Source organism: Coloeus monedula (genome assembly GCF_965178545.1).
Source record: "Coloeus monedula genome assembly, chromosome: Z".
NCBI lineage: Eukaryota > Metazoa > Chordata > Aves > Passeriformes > Corvidae > Coloeus > Coloeus monedula.
The window spans coordinates 590,066-610,970 of NC_138822.1; the positions used below are offsets into that span (position 1 = coordinate 590,066).

The 20,905-nt window shown below is 44.4% G+C and overlaps 1 protein-coding gene across 1 annotated transcript; it reads right to left on the minus strand.

Annotated features, from left to right (window-relative positions):
* Nucleotides 1-11,969: 11,969 nt before the first annotated feature.
* DHFR (dihydrofolate reductase) lies at nt 11,970-20,870 on the minus strand. The gene is made up of 6 exons (XM_082302270.1): nt 20,762-20,870; nt 20,277-20,326; nt 18,703-18,808; nt 17,637-17,763; nt 13,708-13,823; nt 11,970-12,100 (listed from the first exon to the last, which is right to left on the minus strand). Exons 1-6 carry the CDS (start codon nt 20,845-20,847, stop codon nt 12,013-12,015), a joined length of 573 nt encoding a protein of 190 aa, XP_082158396.1. The 5' UTR covers nt 20,848-20,870; the 3' UTR covers nt 11,970-12,012.
* Nucleotides 20,871-20,905: the final 35 nt, after the last annotated feature.

Consider the following 20,905-nt stretch of genomic DNA (forward strand, 5'->3'; position numbering starts at 1 on the left):
ATTCCTGCATGGCTTTTTCTGTCTAGAAAGTGCTTAGTTTTATTTTCAAAAAGTAATATTGTCCTGGAAAGTACTCTGAGACAATGTAGCACCAGGCACCTTATAGTATGAAAACCTGGTATTCAATCTAATAGTCTAAGCAATCACAACACTGAGGGGGAAAGAGCCCATTGATGTTATAACATATTAACACAGGCAACAGTGTCATGAATATGTGATATGAATGAAGGAGTTCTTGCAAAGTATTCCTCACCTTTTAATGTGAGAGCCAGATTTTCTGCCCTCAGTGCCTCAGCACCCTCAGAGTTAAACAAGCTCTCACAGTTGTGTTTACAGAGTCTACAATCATTCCAGTAAAATTGCCATTGATTCTCATCTCAGAAAAGACATGCTTTCACACTAAAAGAGCATAAGCATTTAAGTATTTTTATGATTCTTCTTATACACATTAAGCCTGGCAAATTCAGTCAGGGTAATAAAAACTTGTTTTCCTAGTTGAAATTTACCACATTTGAGCTACTTTTGATTTAAAAAAATTACCATTCCAACGCTGCCAAAACTACTCCACCACCACCCCAAAGTTTCCACCACAACTTGCAATCTGACGGCTCTAAAAAGCTCCCTGAGAGGAGCTGGGAAAAAGCAAGGACTGGAAACTTCTCGGCAGAGAAGTGGCAGCACGCACAGTAATACTATAAAGACCATGAATACTAAATAAAAGCTGTGAAATGAGTTTAAATACTTTACCCGCGCGCTGTCGGCGGCGAGGCGGCAGCGCCGTTCCCTGCGCGCCTCTGCTCTCCCGCGCCGGGCGGACGGGACGGAGCCGCCGCTCCTGGCGCCGCCGCCGGGAGCCGAGCGACACCGGGACACTCGGGAACACCGGGACACCGAGCGCCGCCCCCGGGACCGCCCTCGGCCTCGGCGGGGCTGGGCCGGCGGGGCGGGCTGGGCCGGGGCGGCCGCAGTGGCTGCCCCTCGCATCCCCCACCCCCGGGCCCACCCCCTCACGGCCCCCGCACCCCTCGCGGGCCCCGCTGCCCCCTCACGCCCTCGGGCCCCCCGTATGCCCCACACCCGCTCCCCCTCAGCCCCAAATCCAGACCCACAGCCCCCCTCACCCTCAACACCCCGCAGGTGCCTACACCTGCTACCCTTCACACTCCCGTCCAAATCCACACCCCTCGCACCCCGGATACCCCTCACACCCCACACACCCCACACATCCTTCACACCCCACACACCCCTTACACCCCAGATAGCCCTCAGATCCCTCACACCCCCACACCCCTCGCACCCTTCGCACCCCACATACCCCTCACATCCCACAGCACGCTGCTCTTACCCACCCCTCCTGTCACCCCAGGTACCCTCACACCCCTCACACCCTCCCACAGCCTCACAGCCCCACACACCCCGTCACCCCCACACCTCCTGACCCCAGCCCGGTTCCCTCTCACACTCCCGTGCCCCCACCCCGCAGCACCTCCAGCTGTTTCCCCTGGAGCGGAGTGCGGCCACCCTGCTCCGGGCAGCAGCAGCGCTGGTACAGTGTCTGGCTGTACTTCGTGATCTCCTGTAGGTGCAGCAAACGGGAGAAACAACCCACTGAAGGCCTTCCTCACCACCACACTGCTTCCAGGGCAAGGATTTAATGGGGATGAGAGGAAGCTGAGCCCAAGGAGATGCTTCCCTCAGGTGTGATCAAGTTTGACTTTGCAATAATTCCTAGTTAATTTCAGAGGCTAAAATCCTGTGACATTTCAAAGCATGGTCAAAGAAACTTCCTGGTTTCTATGCAAGTTTAGGATGCCTTCACAAAAACACAGACTGGTTGAGGTTGGAGGGGATCTCTGGAAGTCATCTGGTCCAAGCCTCCTGGTCACCTGGGAACAGCTAGAAGCCACCTGCCACCATTTCTTTTATGTCTCCAAGGATAGAGACTCCACAACCTCTCTGGGCAACCTGTGCCAGTGCTTGGTCACCCTCACAGTGAAAAACTGTTTCCTGGGATTCAGAGGGAGAGCCTTAATTCAGTTTGTGTGCGTTGGCTCTTTCCATGTCACGGAGTGCTGGGAAGGATCCGGCTTTGTCTCGTTTGCACCCTCCTTTCAGGTATTCGTGTACAGTAGTGGGACGCCTTCTGGGCACTCTCTTTTCCAGCCTAACCAGGAGCAGCTGCCTGAGCCTCTTCACCTCTGACAAAGGTCCTGTGGGGATCTTCTGGGAGACAGTGCCAAAGGCTCCACTGAAATCCAGGTGGGCATTATCCATGGCCTTCTCTTGGGCCACTCAGGTCATCGCAGGAGGTCTTCGGGTTGGCCAAGCTTGGCTTCCCCTTGGAGCAGCCAGCCTGACTCTTCCAATCACTGTGCTGTGGTCTTCTCTAGTTGCTTGGTGCCTATGGTGATGCTCACAGAGTATTCTCAGACATATATGTGAGCAACAGGACTTCCTGGTGGTCCTCTGGAGACTCCAAGGATATTTCCTCGGAATGCAACTCGACTGGGCTTCCTCGCAAACGCTGTGCACTGCGGGGCTGCGGTGCTGGCGCCGTGTGAGACCCTGTCCTCACCCCCTGGCAAGGCACTGCTGCCTCACTGACACTGAGCACACAGCAGAAGCCAACAGGTGAGTGCAGCAAACCAGCAGGGGAGGCGAGGGTAAACTGACAGCCAAACGAGCCACCACGGTCGGTACAATGAGCAGCAAGTCACAGCACAGCATCCAGCGGCAAAGGACTGATTTAGGCATCACAGGAAAGAGAAGGTTCCAGGAGCACTGTGAAGGGGATTTGTGCCTTGCTATTTTTTAAAAGTGCGCGTCAGGATCAATGAGAGGCCGTCATGACTAAGAGCTGGATAAATGGTATGAATAAGCCACTAAGACAAACAGCATTCCAAGGGCAGGTTCCTCAGTTACTCTTTTAACCTTCTCTTTCAAAAACTAAGTTGGGAGAATGTCCGCAGATGTTTTGGGGTTTATTTTTGCCTGTGGTAAGATTCTAATTGTCTTTGTTATCTTTTCCTCTCCACCTTATCTACATTCTTAATACACTGTCTTTGTCATGCAGCCTCAGAACATTGTGGGTACTGAGCACCAACTCTTCAGGAGTTTACTGCTCTTCACAGTCCTGTTGTTGGGTTAATTCTATGAGATGGAGAGGCAGTGCACACTTGTGTATATACCAGCACTCCTGCTGCTGAAACAGTACCACTTCTGTAGTTCTTGCAGCTCTAAATGTCTGCTTTCTTATTCCTCCTTCCATCCCTGCCTGCATTGTGCTGTTGTGCTTGATAGCCAACATGAATCATTGACCAACAAAAAAAAGGTGTATCAAACCAGCTCTTGGAAGAACACTTTTATGAAGATAATTAGATTTTTTTCTTATAAACATCACCATGGATACTCTTGGTTGGATAGAAAAACAACTATTGGTATCAAGAAGTTCCTGTTAAAAGTGAAGGAGAGTGGAAAACCAGAGCAGGGAACACATCCATGGAGCACAAATTTTATTCTAAAACACAAAAGATGTTTGCATATGCACATGACATATTTGTTTATTGCACCTCTTGATATCCCTCGCCTCTACTTCACTGACAGTTGGGCTACCTGGATATGTACCAGGAGAAAGTTCCATGGTCACAAAATTCTAATATTAATTTCAATTGACGAAAAATGTTTGTCACAAATGAGTGTCTTAGGTTTCTCAAAGAATCACTGGCAGAGGTATCATCAAATCAGGTTTCATATAAAAGTGAAAGTGCAACAAAGTTCATTGGCATGGTTCATTTTACTACTTACCACACAGTTAAAGCACACAGACCAAAATCTAGAATCAATCAATCTAAAATTAAAATCAACCAAAAGTGATATATGTGGAGGCTGAGGACAGGAAGAAGAGTAAGAATGGGAAAGGGTAAGCATAGAAAGGAATAAGGGAGACCCTCTCGCTGAGTTACAGGGTTCAGAGCATACCTCCCTGCAAAACATAGCCTCAGACTCGACCAAAGCTTTAGGTCTAAAGATTTTAACAGCACCTAAACTTAACAGCACTGAGTTGATAGCCTAATTTAAAGAATTTAAAAGACTCTAGAATTTACTAGAAGCATGACAGTAACTCATAGGCCGGACTTATGAGTCTTACGCATTTAAGAATCGGAGAGCAACATTCCTCCTACATTTGCTGTAGCACATTCACAGTCACTTGCACACAGACCCGGAGCCTGTACAGGGTGTGTACAATCCATGTACAGGTTCATACCTGTGGGGAATCCCCCTGAGCTCAGGGAAGGACTCATGTGGGTGCCTCTGCATTTTCCCAAAGGGTGAAGGGCTGAGCCCTGAGCAGTGTGGGCCCAGCGCAGGCTCTGTTGGCAGCATTGGCACTCTGAGCATTGCCAACGTGAGCGTTGGCTGGCTCTGAGAGACCCTGCTCCAAAAGAGGGGCTGGGCACAGCCCCTGCAGGTTCAGGAGAGCTTGGGGGGGGTCTCACTTAGGCCCAATGTTTGCAGGGTCAGAAGGGAGTTGGCTTTATTCATAGCGACTTTCCACCCAGATTGCAATTCTGGTTGGTAACTTTCTTTGAATGTTCAATAACAAAACTGTTTGTCCACTTGGACTTGCTCATTAGCCAGCACTAGATCCTGGGAACAGACAGTGTCTCTGATAATGCAAGAGGAGCTCAGCCCAGGTGCTGTTCATCAAGGCCGCGTGGCCTAATGAGCATTTCTGAGATCACAGAGTGGCCCCCCGTGGGTGATTCTTGATAAACTGTGCCCAAATATGGGCGGGCAGGCAGGAACGAAAAGCACATACTTAGTTTTCTGGTTGCCAGTTGCCAGCCAGTTGCAGGAAGCCCAGCCCTGGACTGCAGGCCTGGAGCCCAGGAGCCTTGTTCTGGGAAGGTGGTCTCAGAGTGGAAACCCCTGGCTTGGCAGCTGGCAGTCGGAGCACCCCTGAGGGCCTGTGGGGGTCCGAGTGTTATCAACCACAGAGGGGCCTTTCTGTGTCCTTGGGGACCCTGGGAATCAGCTGAGTTATCTGCTTCACTTTGTTTAGAGGAAAGTAAAAGAAAGAAAAGGAATGGAAATAGTTAAATTTGATCTGACATCCCCACCCCCTCCCCTGGTTTTGGATTTTGCTTCCCATGAGAAATTGTAAACACTCTATCATGTGTGTTTGGTACTGGCCAGCCTTGGCCTACACCAGCCAAGATCTCATTCAAGGGAAGGAGGAGCCATGATTGCTTACATATGTAATTACTTGTACATTAATGCATTGCCATGTAAATTTTTGAGCATGATAAAATGCAACGTAAGTCATTCTAGTAATTCAGTTACTTTATTATGTATTAGTGCATAGAATTCTTTGAAAATGGTGAATAAATGGAAAAATATAGAAGTATAATTAACTTGGTTTAGTTGAATGACTAAAAAAAAGCCCCAAACCCTGAAACCATTTTTATCACATACTAATTTGGTAGCTTAAATACATTCTAAACCATTAGGTACAGAGGCAGATGTTTACTGTACTAGCACTGTTTGCTGAGAGGAATGCAGTAATGTTGTAAACAACAGTGTTCTTAATAATACATCTCTTAAATGTAACAGGCACAGCTGCTTGCTTGTTCAAAATCTTGAAGGGGAATTATGGTCGTGATGTAGAGACATCAGTTGAGAGGTCTAAGAGAGAAGTGGAGTGCTATGTTTTGTGCTTCAAAAATAATGACCAAAACCAAACAGAAGGAATTAGGAGCCTATGAAGTGTCTCACAAAAACCCCCATACGTGCAGTGTAATATCCAGCGAAGTACCTTGTTATGTTATTGGTTTGTTTAGCCAGGCAATTTTGAGGCACACACGGCATTGCACAGTCCCTGCTAACAGGCTCTGTGCGGCCCCTCAGGCACGCTGGACGCGCTGTCTGGCATGACCCTCTTCCTTCAGTCACATCATACCAGTGCCGAGGTATCTCCTGGTTTTTGTCACACATGTTTTAATTAGCTATTTATGACGTGGAGCTTTCTGCCTGGAAAGATATTATCTCTGAAGTGTTTGGTGGTTTATTGCCAAGTACTTTGATTAAAAAACTGAGTGTGTGTGGGAATTGCACTTCTGACGCTTGCAGGAGTAATTTGTGACTGGTGATGAAACCGGGGCTTCCTCAAACAGTTTTAGAGAATATATTGCAATAAATGTCTTGTTCCATGGGCACAAGTCTTTGCAATGCTGCAGAATTCAAGTGCTACCTTCCTCTGTGCTATAAATCAGCAGGCTCACGGGATAACACTCTTTTGCCAGTTCCCACAGTCTGTGAACATCCTTAGAGCTGATTCTTTCTCATACACACATTCATAAATTGTTGTTTAGATTACAGCAAAATGCTGGCTGTACTTCTATGTCCAGAGCAGTTTCTAAAAGAATCTGAATTATATACTAGGAAAAAACAGAGTGAATTGTGCAGAAAAAAGTTAAACTGGTCTGCAACAAAAGGAACAGAATTTACATGATTCCATCGGAAAGATAACCATAATTTCATGACAGACACTGAGAGTCAACACTGAAGAAATTGATTTTGACTGGCTGAAATAGCAATGCGCACAAACATACTCAGTGAGTAAAGAACTCCAGTCGAATGGGTTGCCTTTTACTGTGACAAACAACTCAACAGACATAAGAAGAAAAGGATTTAAAATTAATAAGAAAAAAAAAAGTTTTTCTAAACTTAGATATGTTAAATTAGTGAGGTTTTCCACCTAGGACTGCTGGTGGGACCAGATCTAAATTTTAACATTTTTGAGCAAAACCTAACAAGAGGCGGTATGGTGATTAAAAGTTCCTTCTTGCTCTTGTGAAAATGAAGCTCTTTTTTAAGCTGTTTTCACAATAAATCATTTTCAGGAGCTTTTTCGGACATGTTCAATGAGCTACCGATACAGAACTAAAAAGACTAAAAGCTTCTAAAGTGCTCCTTAGTACAACTGAACAAGCATCAATGCAATTCAGTGGCCCAATCCATTTTAAGTTATTGAGGTGGAACAGGGATCTCCAGTGAAGGGCTGGTAATCCATCCACTGGGACAGCTGTCCAAAACCAATGTGAGTGGTCTCAGCAGGGTTTTGTGTGGAAAGCTGCAGAGGAAGGATGAACATTAAAATGTTCTGTTTTCATGCACGTGTCCATCTCAATTAAATCAATTACGCAATTTATAATGATTTTATGGCTTCTGAATAATGGCTGCTTATTGAAAAAGATTCTGCTTGGGTATTAGGAACTTGTTAAACTGAACTCCTCAAGGAAGGAAAAGACATTGATTTAGGGCTCCATTGGTAAGGGTGGATCATCCATTTCCTGTCCTCTCAGGGTCTGTTTAGTCTCAGGTTGTATTTACTTCCCCCTCCCCCCCATCTTTTTTTTTTTCCACAGCAGGCATCACTTAACAAAATATTTATTTTAATACCCACAGCTTTGCTAACTTAGGCAAATACATGGCCCAATTCCAAGAAAAACACTTCACCACCAGTTATTCAGAAATAAGCACATACTTAAGAGACATCTCTGAAATAGCTGCTTCTCTTGATCAGCCCAATTATCTGAATTTCTGTAAATTTTCCATCCAATGGGACAGCTGAAGAGATAAGGGACAGAATGGTGAGGACTACAGCTCAAGGACTGAAGATAATATACAAATGCTGTAGCAACACCATTAAATTATCAAAAGAGCAAAACAAGATGTACGAGAAAAGATAATCTACTTTAACCGACCCAATTTAATTGGAGATGAACAGGCAACTTCTGCAATGTAAGCTCTTGTCCAAGTCACTTGAAAAAAAGTCCTGAAAATGTAATCAGAATAGGACTCTGCTTGAGAGCTCACCTATTCTTTTTCCAACCATGTCAATTAATCTAACAAAAGGTTTCTTATATGAATTTTGCTTTGATGTTACAGAAAGGAGACAGAATGATTTGCACAGAACAGAGGGTAGAATAACCCAGGATCACCCCAGAGCCAGCTGAAAACAAGTGAAGACACAGGGAAAAGAGCAGGTTTCCCACATGCAGACCCAGAAGCAGAAGCTGTCCACTGAGGGAAGCAGAAGAGCACTGGCCCGGGCACAGCAACAGCCCCTGGGGCACTGGATGCTCTGGTATGGGATTCTCGCTCTCCAGTGTAGAGCAGGCGCCTCAGGATAGCAAGTCCAGCTGAAGATTTCTGTGGAGCTGACGAACGCAGTCACACAAATGCCCAGATCCTGAAAATCCCTCACTAATGACATTCTTTTTCACAGCATCTTACAGGTGCTAAACCCCGCACCACTCTCAAAGTGTTTTCTTAGTAATTATAGCTACAGGGCAAACCAACACGATAAACCATGTATCCTTCTAAGAAACATCAATTTCCTCTTCTCAGCTCTCTTTCTCAACTTCCACTCTTCTGTTTCAGGACCTGGCTCTTCAGATTTTTCAGCCAGCCTACCCTAGTTTGGTTGGCTTCATTCCTACAGCCCTCCAGGGCAAGCAGAGACAGCTAATGCACACCTGAGTAACAAGGGAGGCATCTCCCAGTTTTGTACTTAACCAGGCTTTCTCGCCTCATCTGTCACCTCTACTCACCCAATTTTCTGTCTCGAGTAACAAACAATCCTTCCCTCAGCTTCTCCCCTCTCCAAGTCAGCTGCTGCCTCTGCTTGCTCCTACCTTCTTCTGTTAGCATAACTTCTTCACTACTCAGAGTAAGTTAGGGCTTAGGTTTGAGTCCTGAGCAAACTAGCTGCTGTCTGACGAAGACAAGCACCGTTGTCTGTTCCCCATTAAGATGTCATGTCAAGTGCTACCAGTGCTCCCCTCAGATAACCTGAATAAGATAATCATTGCAATTCTCCCCTTCCTGTTTTTCCCCTGCTCTTCTGTATAAATACTAATAGTATTTTATTTGCTAAATTAGTGAACTTATTTTTCAGAGTGTACCTTTCTTTTCCATGGATTGCTGTCCATGACAGAGATTTGTTGTTGGAATGTTCCCAGCTCTGACCTTGAATATACTGTGGCTCTAACACTACTGAAAACATCAGCTTTCTACTGCCAAATGGAAATCGCTGTCCACTGTCAGATAAGAGATAATGAGTAATAGAAAAGCAATAAAAGCATTTATGTTTGTTTTTCACGTTTTATCCAAACTCTCTGGTTTTATCTATCTTGTTAAATCTAGTATTATCCTTGAAAATTAAAATTTTAATATGTTTGGAACAGTTTGTTCCCAGGAAAGCATGAATGAGGGGGATTAAATTATACCTGTATAGACTTTTCTTGGTGATTGGTAATTACACTGTCACTCATGATGCTATTCATTGCACTTAGCTGCATGGAACTGGGTAAAAAACATGACATTTTCCCCTGTACTGGACATAATGAGAATCTATGGCTTTTCAAGGAATCATTCATCAATGAGGTACAGGAGTAAACAAAACATGGGGAAGACGCATTTGGAACACAGGTTTTTTTTTTTTCTTCAAGCCACAGTATAAGAGACTTATTTTTACCCCGGGGAGGTTAACAGGTGCCAGGTAACCATCCTCACAAGACACCCAACAGCAAACAGTCTGCATGTGCTTGCTGAGCACACAGACTCACACCCTTCTGCCTACCCATCCTGGCACAGCAAGCCTTTAACCTTGGTGCAGTTAAAGAGTGGTGCTTGGCGTGTCTGTCATCAGGGTGAACATGATTTTGGATTCAGCTGTGCTGCAGTCAAATGCATCTTCCTAGTTCTCGATAGGGCTTTGTATACTGAAAAGATGTGGTACAAAAGGTGCTGTCCAAATGCAGTGCTTCTACTAAAAAACAAACCAAACAAAAGTGCATCTTTGTGGCAGAGAGCCATGCTGAAGGAACATCATTATGTTCTGAAAAGTTTCAAGTAGGAGACTCAGAAGTTCGCATTTCCACGAAACGTAAATTAACTTAATTTGTTGTTGTATCTGACAAAGGACATAGTTAAATCTGGAGAAGACTAAGTGTGTCCACGAAGAATCAAGGGTAACCACTTATGTTCTCAGCAGGCTTTTGCATCCAAGTTAAAAGTTCTTTGAAACTAAAATGATTCTACAAAACATCTTGGCCTCAGTGAACCATATCTCTGTGCTTAGGCACAAATTTTCTAATGTATGTTTGCCTCAGCCAACATTGCATGAATTCTTTTCTCCCATTTTTAATAAATGTCAGTTGTCCTAAACACAGTATTTTGCAAAGTGTCAGAGCTTTCAACACTGACCTATAACAGGTATGTTTTAAACACTTTCGGGAGGTTATTCTCTTGCCAGGGTCACTGTGACTTGTATTTAAAAAAAAAAAAAACATGACATCTCCCTGGTAACAGTCTCTTTCCTCCCCTTCAACAATGTGCTGTCAATTTAAAACTCTGGAGACTTCTTGCTGCATTAATGTAAGCATAAACTTGTTTTTATCGATTGATGTAGCATCAGCACACATGGAACAAGAAGATCAATACAGGGAAGTGCTTACAGTTTCAAAGGAAACATAGAAAACTGAGACAACTTAGAGCAGGTGTTGCAAAAAATATGTTTTTTATCAGCTACTGTTATACGACAGTGCCATGGAAAATTCAAGGGGTGCGCATAGCTGATATTGTAAGGGACCATCAATGCAAATTATTATACTAGTTTAATATATTTAGTATTTTTATATTTAACTATATTTGATAAAGGTGAAACAGGACTACTCCACTATTGCTTATAATCCATATTTGTCAGACAGATTATTCAAAATCACACTGACAAATGAACTGCATCTTTACTGATAATGCTTGGCGGGAACACAGGAACATAGATTTTAAGAAATCAATGTGTATTTTCTTCTACTTTGAAGTGGCTGCGGTCAAACTGACACAGTGACTTTTTTATGAGAGCAGCAAAGCTTTCACACAGCTGTGAAGCTAGGGAAATATTACAGCTTCTTTACCAGATTGAGCTGGGTTTGTGAGGCCAGGTTTGGGGAGCGGGGGGGCTACAGGGGTGGCTTCTGTGAGAAGCTGCTGGAAGCTTCCCTCATGTCCCATGGGGCCAGTGCCACCGGCTCCAGGACAGAGGCACTGCTGGCCAAGGCTGTGTGCCACTTCAGTGGCAGCAGCACCCTTGGGATAACAGAGTTAAGAAGGCGGGGAAAACCCTGTGGGGACCAACAGCGGTGGCAAGAGGAGCTGGAAGAGGAGAGGAGAAAAGCCCTGCAGCCCCCAGGCCAGATGGGAGCAGAGCGAGTGCTCCAGGCAGCACAGATTCCCCTGCAGCCCACGGGGGGAGCACACATGGGAGCAGGAGATGCAGGAAGGAGGCTGTGATCCCGTGGGGAGCCTGTGCTGGGGCAGGCTTCTGGCAGGACCTGTGGCCCTATGGGGACAGGAGCCCACCCGGAGCAGGTTCTGTAGCAGGACTGGTGATCCTGCGGGGACCCGCCCTGCAATGACAGGTCCCCGATCAGTGCATCCCTCCCTCCACTGCTGTGTGAGGCTTCCAGACTCCCCTTCTCCTGCTGGGCTTCCTTACCTTTACCTCTACACCAATACATTTTAAAGGCTGTTATAAATGTACACAACATCCCAGTCAAACTTGGGAGGATGGATGCTTTCTCAGTGCTGGATGTTTTGAACAAGGAGATAGATACAAAACCCCTTTGTTTCAGTAGAAAAGCCCTGACAAAGTCTAATGCCTTTCATCACTCATGGAATTGTCAGGGACGCTGCCATGGATTGTAAGATCAATGCAAGGTGTCATGTAACCTTTGTTGTGCAACTGCTCAGATCTACCTCCTTCACACTGCACACCCCCTTCTTCAGGGTGTACCTTCAGAGTGTGGAGTGTGGTTTTTGGAACCATTCACTTCTGAGGTATTTTACCATCAGGCATGATTTTCTTCAAAAATTTAATGTATCTTTACACTCAGTGAAACTCCATGATTTAAAATACCTGCCCTTACATGGAAGTACAAAATGCCTCACTTATTGTGCCACGACAGCTTTTTCATACACTTCGAACTTGTACTGGATCCCATTCTCTTCTTGGATATCAGCAGGGACACCTGGGTACCTAGGGAGAGAGGAGAAGAAAAAGCAAAAGCCAGCAAGTAGGTAAGAATATCATTATGATTCACCTGTAATTTATCCAATCAAGTAGAAAAGCAAGTTGTTTGGAAAAACAAATGAAAACAGTCTTTAGAACAGGTACACAGTTTTTAGGAATCATATTAACTACTATCCACGATTTATATGCACACCTTTTATATCAAGAAAGCATACTCTAACACAAAACAACCACCCCATTTTTGGATTAATAAAGAAATACCCAACATTTTTATTAAAGCCTCCAATATGTTATTCAAAATGTCTGCCAAGGAAGAAGAGATTTTGGAACACTTTGGTTTCTATTCTTGCCTTCCTTTTCCTAAGTTGGTTTAGAGGAAACGCTAAGGACAAGGTTTTTTACAAGTCTGCAGGAGATTACTAAAGCAGGTGACTGCTACCATAGAAAGAGTTCCTCTATCTTCCAGGTTTTCTAAACCACTTCTTATTAATAGAAGCTTTCAAAAATCTTTTCATCTCCCCATGAAAGAACAAGGATTTTGTATGAGTAATACCGACTTTGAGGGAGAGATAAATTTGAAATTTACTTGGTAAGGTTTGGCATCATCAGTTTCCACTTTAGTGAGGAAATTACCTGTTATTTTACAAAATCATGTTCTGATGCCAATGCTCATTTCAGTACATTGGCCAAAAACAACATATACCTGAGGAACAGCTGAGAGACTGAGGGAGCTTTGGGTCAGCTCTCAGGACACTCAAATGCGCACAGAGTAGTTCAGAATATACTGGAGTTGGAGAAGGTGACTCATCCTCCCCACCCACCTTGCCTGTCCTGCAACCCTCTTCCCTGCCCCTGCCTATCCTCCCCCAGAGCTGTGCTAATCCATTCCTGTGACCTCTGCAGAGTTTGGCTCCTCATACTTTCTATTTCTTCCATTGCCGGTCTGTAACCAGCTGAGAGCCAAAACAGGAGCATCAGAAACAGGAACAGGTGGTCTGGTCCTCCCTGGTCCTTGAGGCAGGTGTCTGAATTTCTGCTGCCTCCTTAGTGCCTGTTGGATGTAATCTTGTTGGAGAGGATATAAAAGCACAACTGAAATATGACAAGGATAATACAGAAGAAACCACAGTGAATGGCAGAAACTGTAAGTTATTGTACACCTTTTACTACTATGTTTGTTAGGAAGGAGTAATTTTCTCAAGAGAAAAGGGATAACCTTAGGAAGCTCATGCCTTCTCCAGTCAAACCCATTTATCTTTGGCAATTAATCAAAGACATTTAGAGGCCACATACTATTTACTAGCAACATACTGAGAGTTACAAAGCTTAGTAAATATTTGAGTAATTCTAAACCAGGAAACAATAAGAAAAAGCTACTTTTGAAGCAAACTGACATAGGCAATTCTTTACTGTAAAGATTACAGGAAAGTTGAAGAACACAGCAAGTTCCAAGAAAATCTGTGCAGAGTGTGGTGCCATTCCAGGTTGTAGGTAAGGTATGATTCTGGGGAAAAATTCACCTCTAACTCAAACCAACACAGCCTTAATAGAACACTTAAACATTCAAAGTAGATAATTCTGAAGACAAGCCTGGTATGCATTATGGTACTTACTCTGTTAGAAGCTTGTAGTCTTTACGGTCAATTTCTGGAAAAAATGTGTCGCTTTCAAATTCTTTCAAGATTCTTGTCACAAACAATCGATGATGAATTGGCTTCTCCATTGCTGCCTTTAGAAACAACACAAACTCGGTCACAATTTTATGTATCACAGGCTTTTAGCAAAGCCGTGAAAATTATACTCTGAATCCCCTCTTTTGGACTCCGCTGAAGAGCACTTTCTAAAGGGATAATTTCGCCCTGTGTCAGTTCCACCTGGTAAGTGGCAGCAATACCTATTCTCAGAGCCTGGGGTATCTGACAGAAGTTAACAACAAAATTTGAATAGCCCTGTGAGAAGAAAGGAACAATAGGCACAGTTGCAACAAGCAATTTCTGAATCACATCTCCTTGAGAGGCAGGAAGGTTTAGGCAGTGGGAGATGCTCACACCTCAAGGTAATTTGTTCTGAAGTTTTATTAATATCACTGCTAGGGATTTGTGCTGTATTTTTTGGAATTCCAGAGATCAAGTTACCCCTTAGTTGAACTTCAAAGTCGGATCTCTGGATTGTGGCAAAATAGTAACACATGCTGAAAGTTTTTACATTTCCAAGCTCCTTGGATGAAAATGTTCTAAGACAACACTTTGTTAGGTGAGTTTTTCACTAACAAATACAGGAGTTAAGAATATACATTTTGTCTTGAGATTGAAATAAGGCAACTCTTCCAGATGTGGGCATTAAAATAACCCATGAAAAGCTATACTGGGGTTGGTTACAATATATTTTTGAAAAGCTTGCAGCTGTTCCTCCCTTTCCCTTAAACCGACAAGGAGCAATGCTCTTTGTGGAAGGTGACTCACCATGCAGCAGGGCTATTAGGTACTATTTCAACAAGCACAGGAACCAAGTAATAACAAATGGAATCCAGTAAAATTAATTGTTACTACTGCTGAGAGGTTAATTTCTAGAAAAGCTGCTTTACTAGAGACCAGTTAAAAATGAAAGGGTAATACACAGCACACAAGCATCCAACTGCACCGAACTGGTGTCCATCCAGTTTGTACTAGTGTTTCCCTTTAAGGGCAGAGAGGTAAGAAGAGTCACACTTGCAAAATGACAGAAGAATAATAATCTGCTTCACAAATAAAAACATGTTGTGTTCTGTAAACAGAGGCACTTCTGCTTTGTACGAGAAGAATAAATCAACTGCTATCCAACTCTGCAGGAATTCAGCTTCATCAAGAACTCTCTATTACCACAACAAGCCAGGGAAGAGCACAGGGAGGGACTGACCACAGGTGTTGCAAAGAAGGCTGAATTTAACCCAGAGGAGACCAGATGGTGACCTCTGTTCTAGGTAAATGGTTTAATTAGCTGAATGAACCAACCAGCTGTGTCACTGTCCCCACCTTCATAAAAGAAGTGCAAATGCTTCCTCAGTTTGCCAGACCAGCTCTGGAGCCTGTGTGTCAAAAGGCTCCACAGGACAAAATACTGCCATCTCAAATAATGATGTGGGCCCTGGAGGTGTTGTCTGGCAATGGCAAAGCTGCTGCTGTAGCTTCTGACAGATGCCCTCAGTTGTGGACCCTCACATCCAGTACCACTCTGGGTCTGCTTCCTATTCCCTAGGACCCCAAAGGGATGTCACCAGACTGAGCTCGCAGTGCCAAGGGCCACAGACCAACCTGGGCAGAGCAGCTGCAGTGCTGCCCCGAGAGTCCCCACGTGTTCCTGCTCCTCCTTTGACACCCACAGCAGCCCAGCCGGCTGTCAGAGCAGCCCCACCTAAGTGCCACGGGTGCCTGTGGTTCCATTTTGTAGTGATCCTGACAGAAAATCACTGTGCCTCGAGGAGTTAGCAACCCACAGAACTAATCTGCACAGACCATGTTCCCTGCCCACAGGATGACTGGGTCAGACAGAAAACCATCACAGAGAAGTTGGAGGCAAATCCCACTGGGAACCTGCAAATCTGCCACCTGCAAGTGCTTGCCTTGATCTAAAGGGGCAGCAAGAAGCTCTCATGTGAACATCCTTTCAGTTTGACAGTAGAAAGTATAAACAGACTTGGTTTTCTGTAAGACAGTCCTGTAACAGCTTGAATGATCAAAATGGGGTAGCCCTTTCTGTAGGCAAGCACAGGCCTGTATTAATGAACAAAATCAGTTCTCAACCTTTGAGCTACACAAACTAGTGAGATCAAAATAATGCTTTAAAACCAAATACCTACAACTACTGAATAAAATTGTTCACTTCCATTTCCAATTGCTATTTTACTTCCCACATATTTCTACATAGTATAATAGAAATAGTCCTGTAAAATCCTTTGTGCATCTTTAATACACGCACTAAAAATATTACTTGCAGTTTTGGTAGAGGTGTATGGCCCCATCAAACCCTTTCAGTTAACATCACAAAGGTTAACAGTGCAGGAATCTGTATAAAACTGTCAGATTTCTCTCTAATGTAATTAAGCTTAGATGCCTGAAAGAGGGGAAAGAGCTGAAATTTTAGAACCACAAAACAGTTTGGGCTGGGCAGAACCTTAAAGCTCATCTTTGTCCCATGGGCAGGGACACCTTCCACTGTGCCAGGCTGCTCCAAGCCCCAATGTCCAGCCTGGCCTTGGGCACTGGCAGAGATCCAGGGGCAGCCCCAGCTGCTCTGAGCACCCTGTGCCAGGGCCTGCCAGGGAACAATTCCTGCCCAATCTCCCGTCCATCCCTGCCCTCTGGCACTGGGAAGCCATTCCCCCTTGTCCTGGCACTCCAGGCCCTTGCCCAAAGCCCCTCTCCAGCTCTCCTGGAACCCCTTTGGGCACTGAAAGGGCCTCTGTTGTTTCCTGGAGCCTTCCCTTCTCCAGACTGGACATTCCCAGCTCTCTCAATGCTTTTCCATGTCCAGGGTAACCAGGTCTCTCACTCCCTTGTACTGATCAGCTCAAATAGTACATCCGGAATTGCTCTTGATCAAAACTGCCAATTTATAATCTGAGTATTGGTGAGTAATGGTCTAAAAATGGCATTCTTTTATACCAATAATACCAGCCAGAGGCTGGAAAAGTAGTTAAAGTAGAAGCCTCCAAGACAGGTGCTCTTGGAAGAAGCAGCAGAAGCAATAGCTCTTTACAGCTGAGCCCGTGGCTGTGGCAGGGAATGGGCAAGAAGCACCACAAAAATGCATTTTCCTACCCCATACAACAAGGCACAGTATCAGCCCTAATCTTCCACCAGGTGCACTATGGCACTGTCACCACACATCTAATGTCTGAGTGCCAAACAACAACTGGAGTGTATCTCCCAGCATGCTTGTAATGACTAAAGGACAGCAGCACTGTTTCTTTTACATTAAAAAGAATTTGCTTTACAATTCTTGACCCAGGGAGTGGGAGCAGTAGGAACACTGCTAGATGGGAAAGCAGAGTGAGTGTGACCTTCTGTTGTATGATTATCTCCTATTACTGATGACACTGTGACCTGTCAGCTCTCTCTAATTCCTATTTTCTTCCCCATTTACATGCATAAAGTGTCATACTCTGGCTAAAAATGCTGGAGCACTTTTCCTTTTTTTTCTTTTCACATCCTTCGCAGGGTCAGTCAGCAATCTCAGTAAAATAAACATAACAACATGGGCTCAGTAAAATAAACATAACAATATGGGCTTTGCCTGAAAAACCTAGCAATTTAGGTATTTAAGAAGAGCTCTCAAAAGTACAACAACTGTGTGACACTGGCCCATTGGCAAGAGCAATGTTCAATTTCTGGATGGGTATTCTGAACTTGAGAGATGAGATCTTACTCTTTGAGACTTGTTCTGTTGCAATCACTGCAGTTTGCTGGCCACATAAAGGGAAAACACTTCCTAAAGCAGCAGTAATAGGAACTTCATCCTCATCCCATCACAGAAAATGAGTAATTTAGGAGGAGGCTAAATGTACCTTGTACACTGAAGTGCCTCCCACAATCCAAACCATGTCTACTTTAGTTTTTAACTCTGGTGAATCCAAAAGAGCTAAAGCATCATCCAGGCTTTTGGAAAGATAATGTGCTCCTTTTGGGGTTTCCCTAGAAAAAGCAAAGTTCTATTACTAAGGAAATAAAGGACAATTCATCATGATCATCAATACAAACGAGATACAAAATGTGAATTGCTGAATTAACAAATAACGAAAAGTTTCACATTGGTTAATTATTTTGAAGTGTCTATTACTGACATATTATGTTAGAAGTCTCATCTGACTGCAGGATTGTTCAACAGATCACAGCTGAACCATAACTTAGGAGGCATTATAGCTTAAAAATCTGAATTTTTTTAACATGTTTTTGAAGAAGTATAACTGAGAAATTTACGTAACTATAATGTAAATACATAATCTATAAATTAAACTTAGATTATTAAATGCAGATCATCAAGAAATTAAATGTAAATTTTGACTTGAATTCTGGAATGTTAAAAAAAAGCATTTTCCTTAAAATAAAACCAGTTGAAAAGCCAATATTCCCTCTCCACCCACATACTCAGCTGCAAATCCACCAACACCCTCCAAAGCAATAAACCACAACAAGTGGACATTTGTATTTAAAAATATTTGTGTGACTGTGGGTGATGCATTCAAGAACAGAGGTCTGAAAAAGGACAGTTCATTCACAAATCCTAATAAAAATAAACTTCAAAAAATGGATTCAGGGCCACCAATCTAAGCAGGAACTAGAGAAATACAGTTAAATACATGAGTCAGAAACACTATTCAAAATTGTCAAATGGTTTGTGAGTAGAGCTAGAAGTAGCACTCATGATGCAAAGTAATGACAATTACCTTGTGAATGAATTTTAAAAAATTAAAAATTAAGAGTAAAGTATAACACTCAGAACCAACAGCAGAAATGCTTTCTAACCAGGTATCAAAAATGCTACATTTGGAACTACTGCATGTTGTAACGCTACTGACATTTTTTGGTGCAGGTTTTTATTTGTTTCACAGGGCCCTTATTTACCATACTTACTTGAGCTCCCTGCTGAGCACAATATTAATTCTGTCTTTTAAAGGACGGTTCTTCTCAGGAATGGAGAACCACGTTTTTTTCCCCATTATCAGTGCATTCTGTTTACCTGAGCAAGAGAGAATTGATTTGAACTGTTTAGAGACACTGATGGACTTCCCCTCCCTTCCAAGCCCCTCTTCAGCAGCTGACAAAAGCACAAGCTCAGGCCCCAGTTCTCAGATGAGCCACAGGCAGAGAGGAGCCTGTCTGTGGGCTCAAAGCCTGGTCAGGCAATTGACACTGGAACAGTCCCACACAGATTCAAAAACTCACAATAATTTCTAGGAGAAGAACCGGTCAAATTTAATCCAAAGCCGAAGTGCTACAGGTGTTCAATCATATAACATTAACCCATAAATCTAATTACTGACCAAACCCAAGCATTCATAACCTGTTTACCTCTTACATGCAACACTGCTAAGGAAAGGAATGTTTCTCTTTATGAGGAAATGGAGTTATCAGAGAAATAAACACAATGCCAGCATGGTCACTCTTTCCACGTAGTTTCCAGGTTGAGAGACAACAGAGGCAATGCTGACATCCCTGATGTGAACACTTATGGCAGCATAATCCATTCAGAAGTGGTTATGAAGCAGTTTACCTGCCTAGCATCCAAGATCACAGCCTGTCAAAAGATCTGCAGGCAGGATGGAGCAAAATGTTTCTTTTAAATTGCATTTCAAGTATCTTTTTTCTTGATCACAGGTTATTTGTGCAAGGTAAGATGCAACTTGCAGACATCTAAAAAGACTTAAAACTGTCAATTGTGTTCTGTCCTTTTTTTATACATATAAAGTTACAAAGGGCTGAATCAGGTCTCCAAAACATAAGTAAAGTCCTTCGCTTAGGAGTGTTTCAAAATGAGATTAGACATTCCTTGTGCATTATGGAACAGACCTTCAAATCAGAAAATTGAGTAAGTCTCCTAATCAAAACAAGGGAATGTATCAAACTAACCAGAAGTGAGTTTTTACCAAACAAGTGAGTTTTAACAGCATAAAAACACCCCTACACAAACCATGAAAGAGTGACTCTGTTGACAAACGACTGCAGTATTTCGGCTCTATGCTATCAACATGGTTTGGATTTTCTGGTGCATGGGGATGGCTCAGCACTCAGGAAACTCAGCAAAATTACTGCCGCAAGGGTCAGGGGGTGGATCGAATGGCCAAGGCTGAGCTACAGCAAACAAGTTAGATAAACTAATCCAGGCTGAAAAAAACAAACCACCCCTGCTAATTAAGCAGCTTGTGAAAACCTTCCCATTTTTAACTTGAAGTTTCATGTAAAGATGTGTTAGGTAAACTTTTGATAACGTTTTCTACTCTTCTAGAGAAAGGAAGATTTGAAAACTGTTTCCTAACAGATCACCTGCATCTCCTCTGAAATATGTGATTAATCATCTTTCCTCATCTACCCCGAACGATTACAGAGGGCTGAAATACTGGTGAGGCTGTGTGCAGGAATAGGGCCGAGGCAGGGAAATGCAGAGTCTCGTGTTTTGGGTGTCCGGTGCCACACACCCCGCACGTTACCTTCCACGCGGGATGTGCTCGTCATTCTCTGGAAGTACTTGTACTCATTCCTGCCGGGGAAGCACGAAATGCGTTACAACGTGTCTTAAGAATAAGTTCTCTCATTTCTATTGCTTTTTGCAAGTTCTCTAATTGCAGCAAAAAAACCCCCACTCGTGAGGGGAGTGTTGCGGGAGCGCGGGGACTGGCGGTTGGGCGGGGCCTGGGCCGGTGCCGTGGCGGGACCTTTGGCCCCGCTGTGCTCGCATGAGCGATAACCTGCGCGATACCCCGCGGCTGTGCCACGAGAGAAAACCCACCCCAAACCCCACAGCCCCAGTCCCGCCACGCCGCCGCCTTCCCGCCTCACACAGCATCCCCCTCACGCACTACAGCTCCCAGCGCGCCCCGCGCGGCCCCGCCGAGCCCGCCTGCTGCCGCGCGGCGCGGGGCACGCTGGGGGCTGTAGTGCGGGCGGGGGGCGCGGCGGCGCCGGGCCGCGGTACCTGAGCGGCGGCCAGGGCAGCCGCCCGTCCTTGCCGATGCCCATGTTCTGGCTCACGGCCACGATGGAGTTGAGCGAACGCACCATGGCCGCTCCGCGCCCTCCGCGCAGCGCCGGGGCCGGGGCGGGGCGGGTCGGGGCGGGC

Bases quoted from the DNA above. Each gene is read 5' to 3' on its own strand.
- DHFR (XM_082302270.1), bottom strand. From the start codon at position 20,847: ATGGTGCGTTCGCTCAACTCCATCGTGGCCGTGAGCCAGAACATGGGC. The intron at 17,764-18,702 runs GTAAGTATGGTA...TGCTTTTTCTAG, and splicing joins GTGCTCAGCAGGGAGCTCAA to GGAAACCCCAAAAGGAGCAC. The intron at 12,101-13,707 runs GTAAGTACCATA...CTCTCTCCCTAG, and splicing joins GACTACAAGCTTCTAACAGA to GTACCCAGGTGTCCCTGCTG.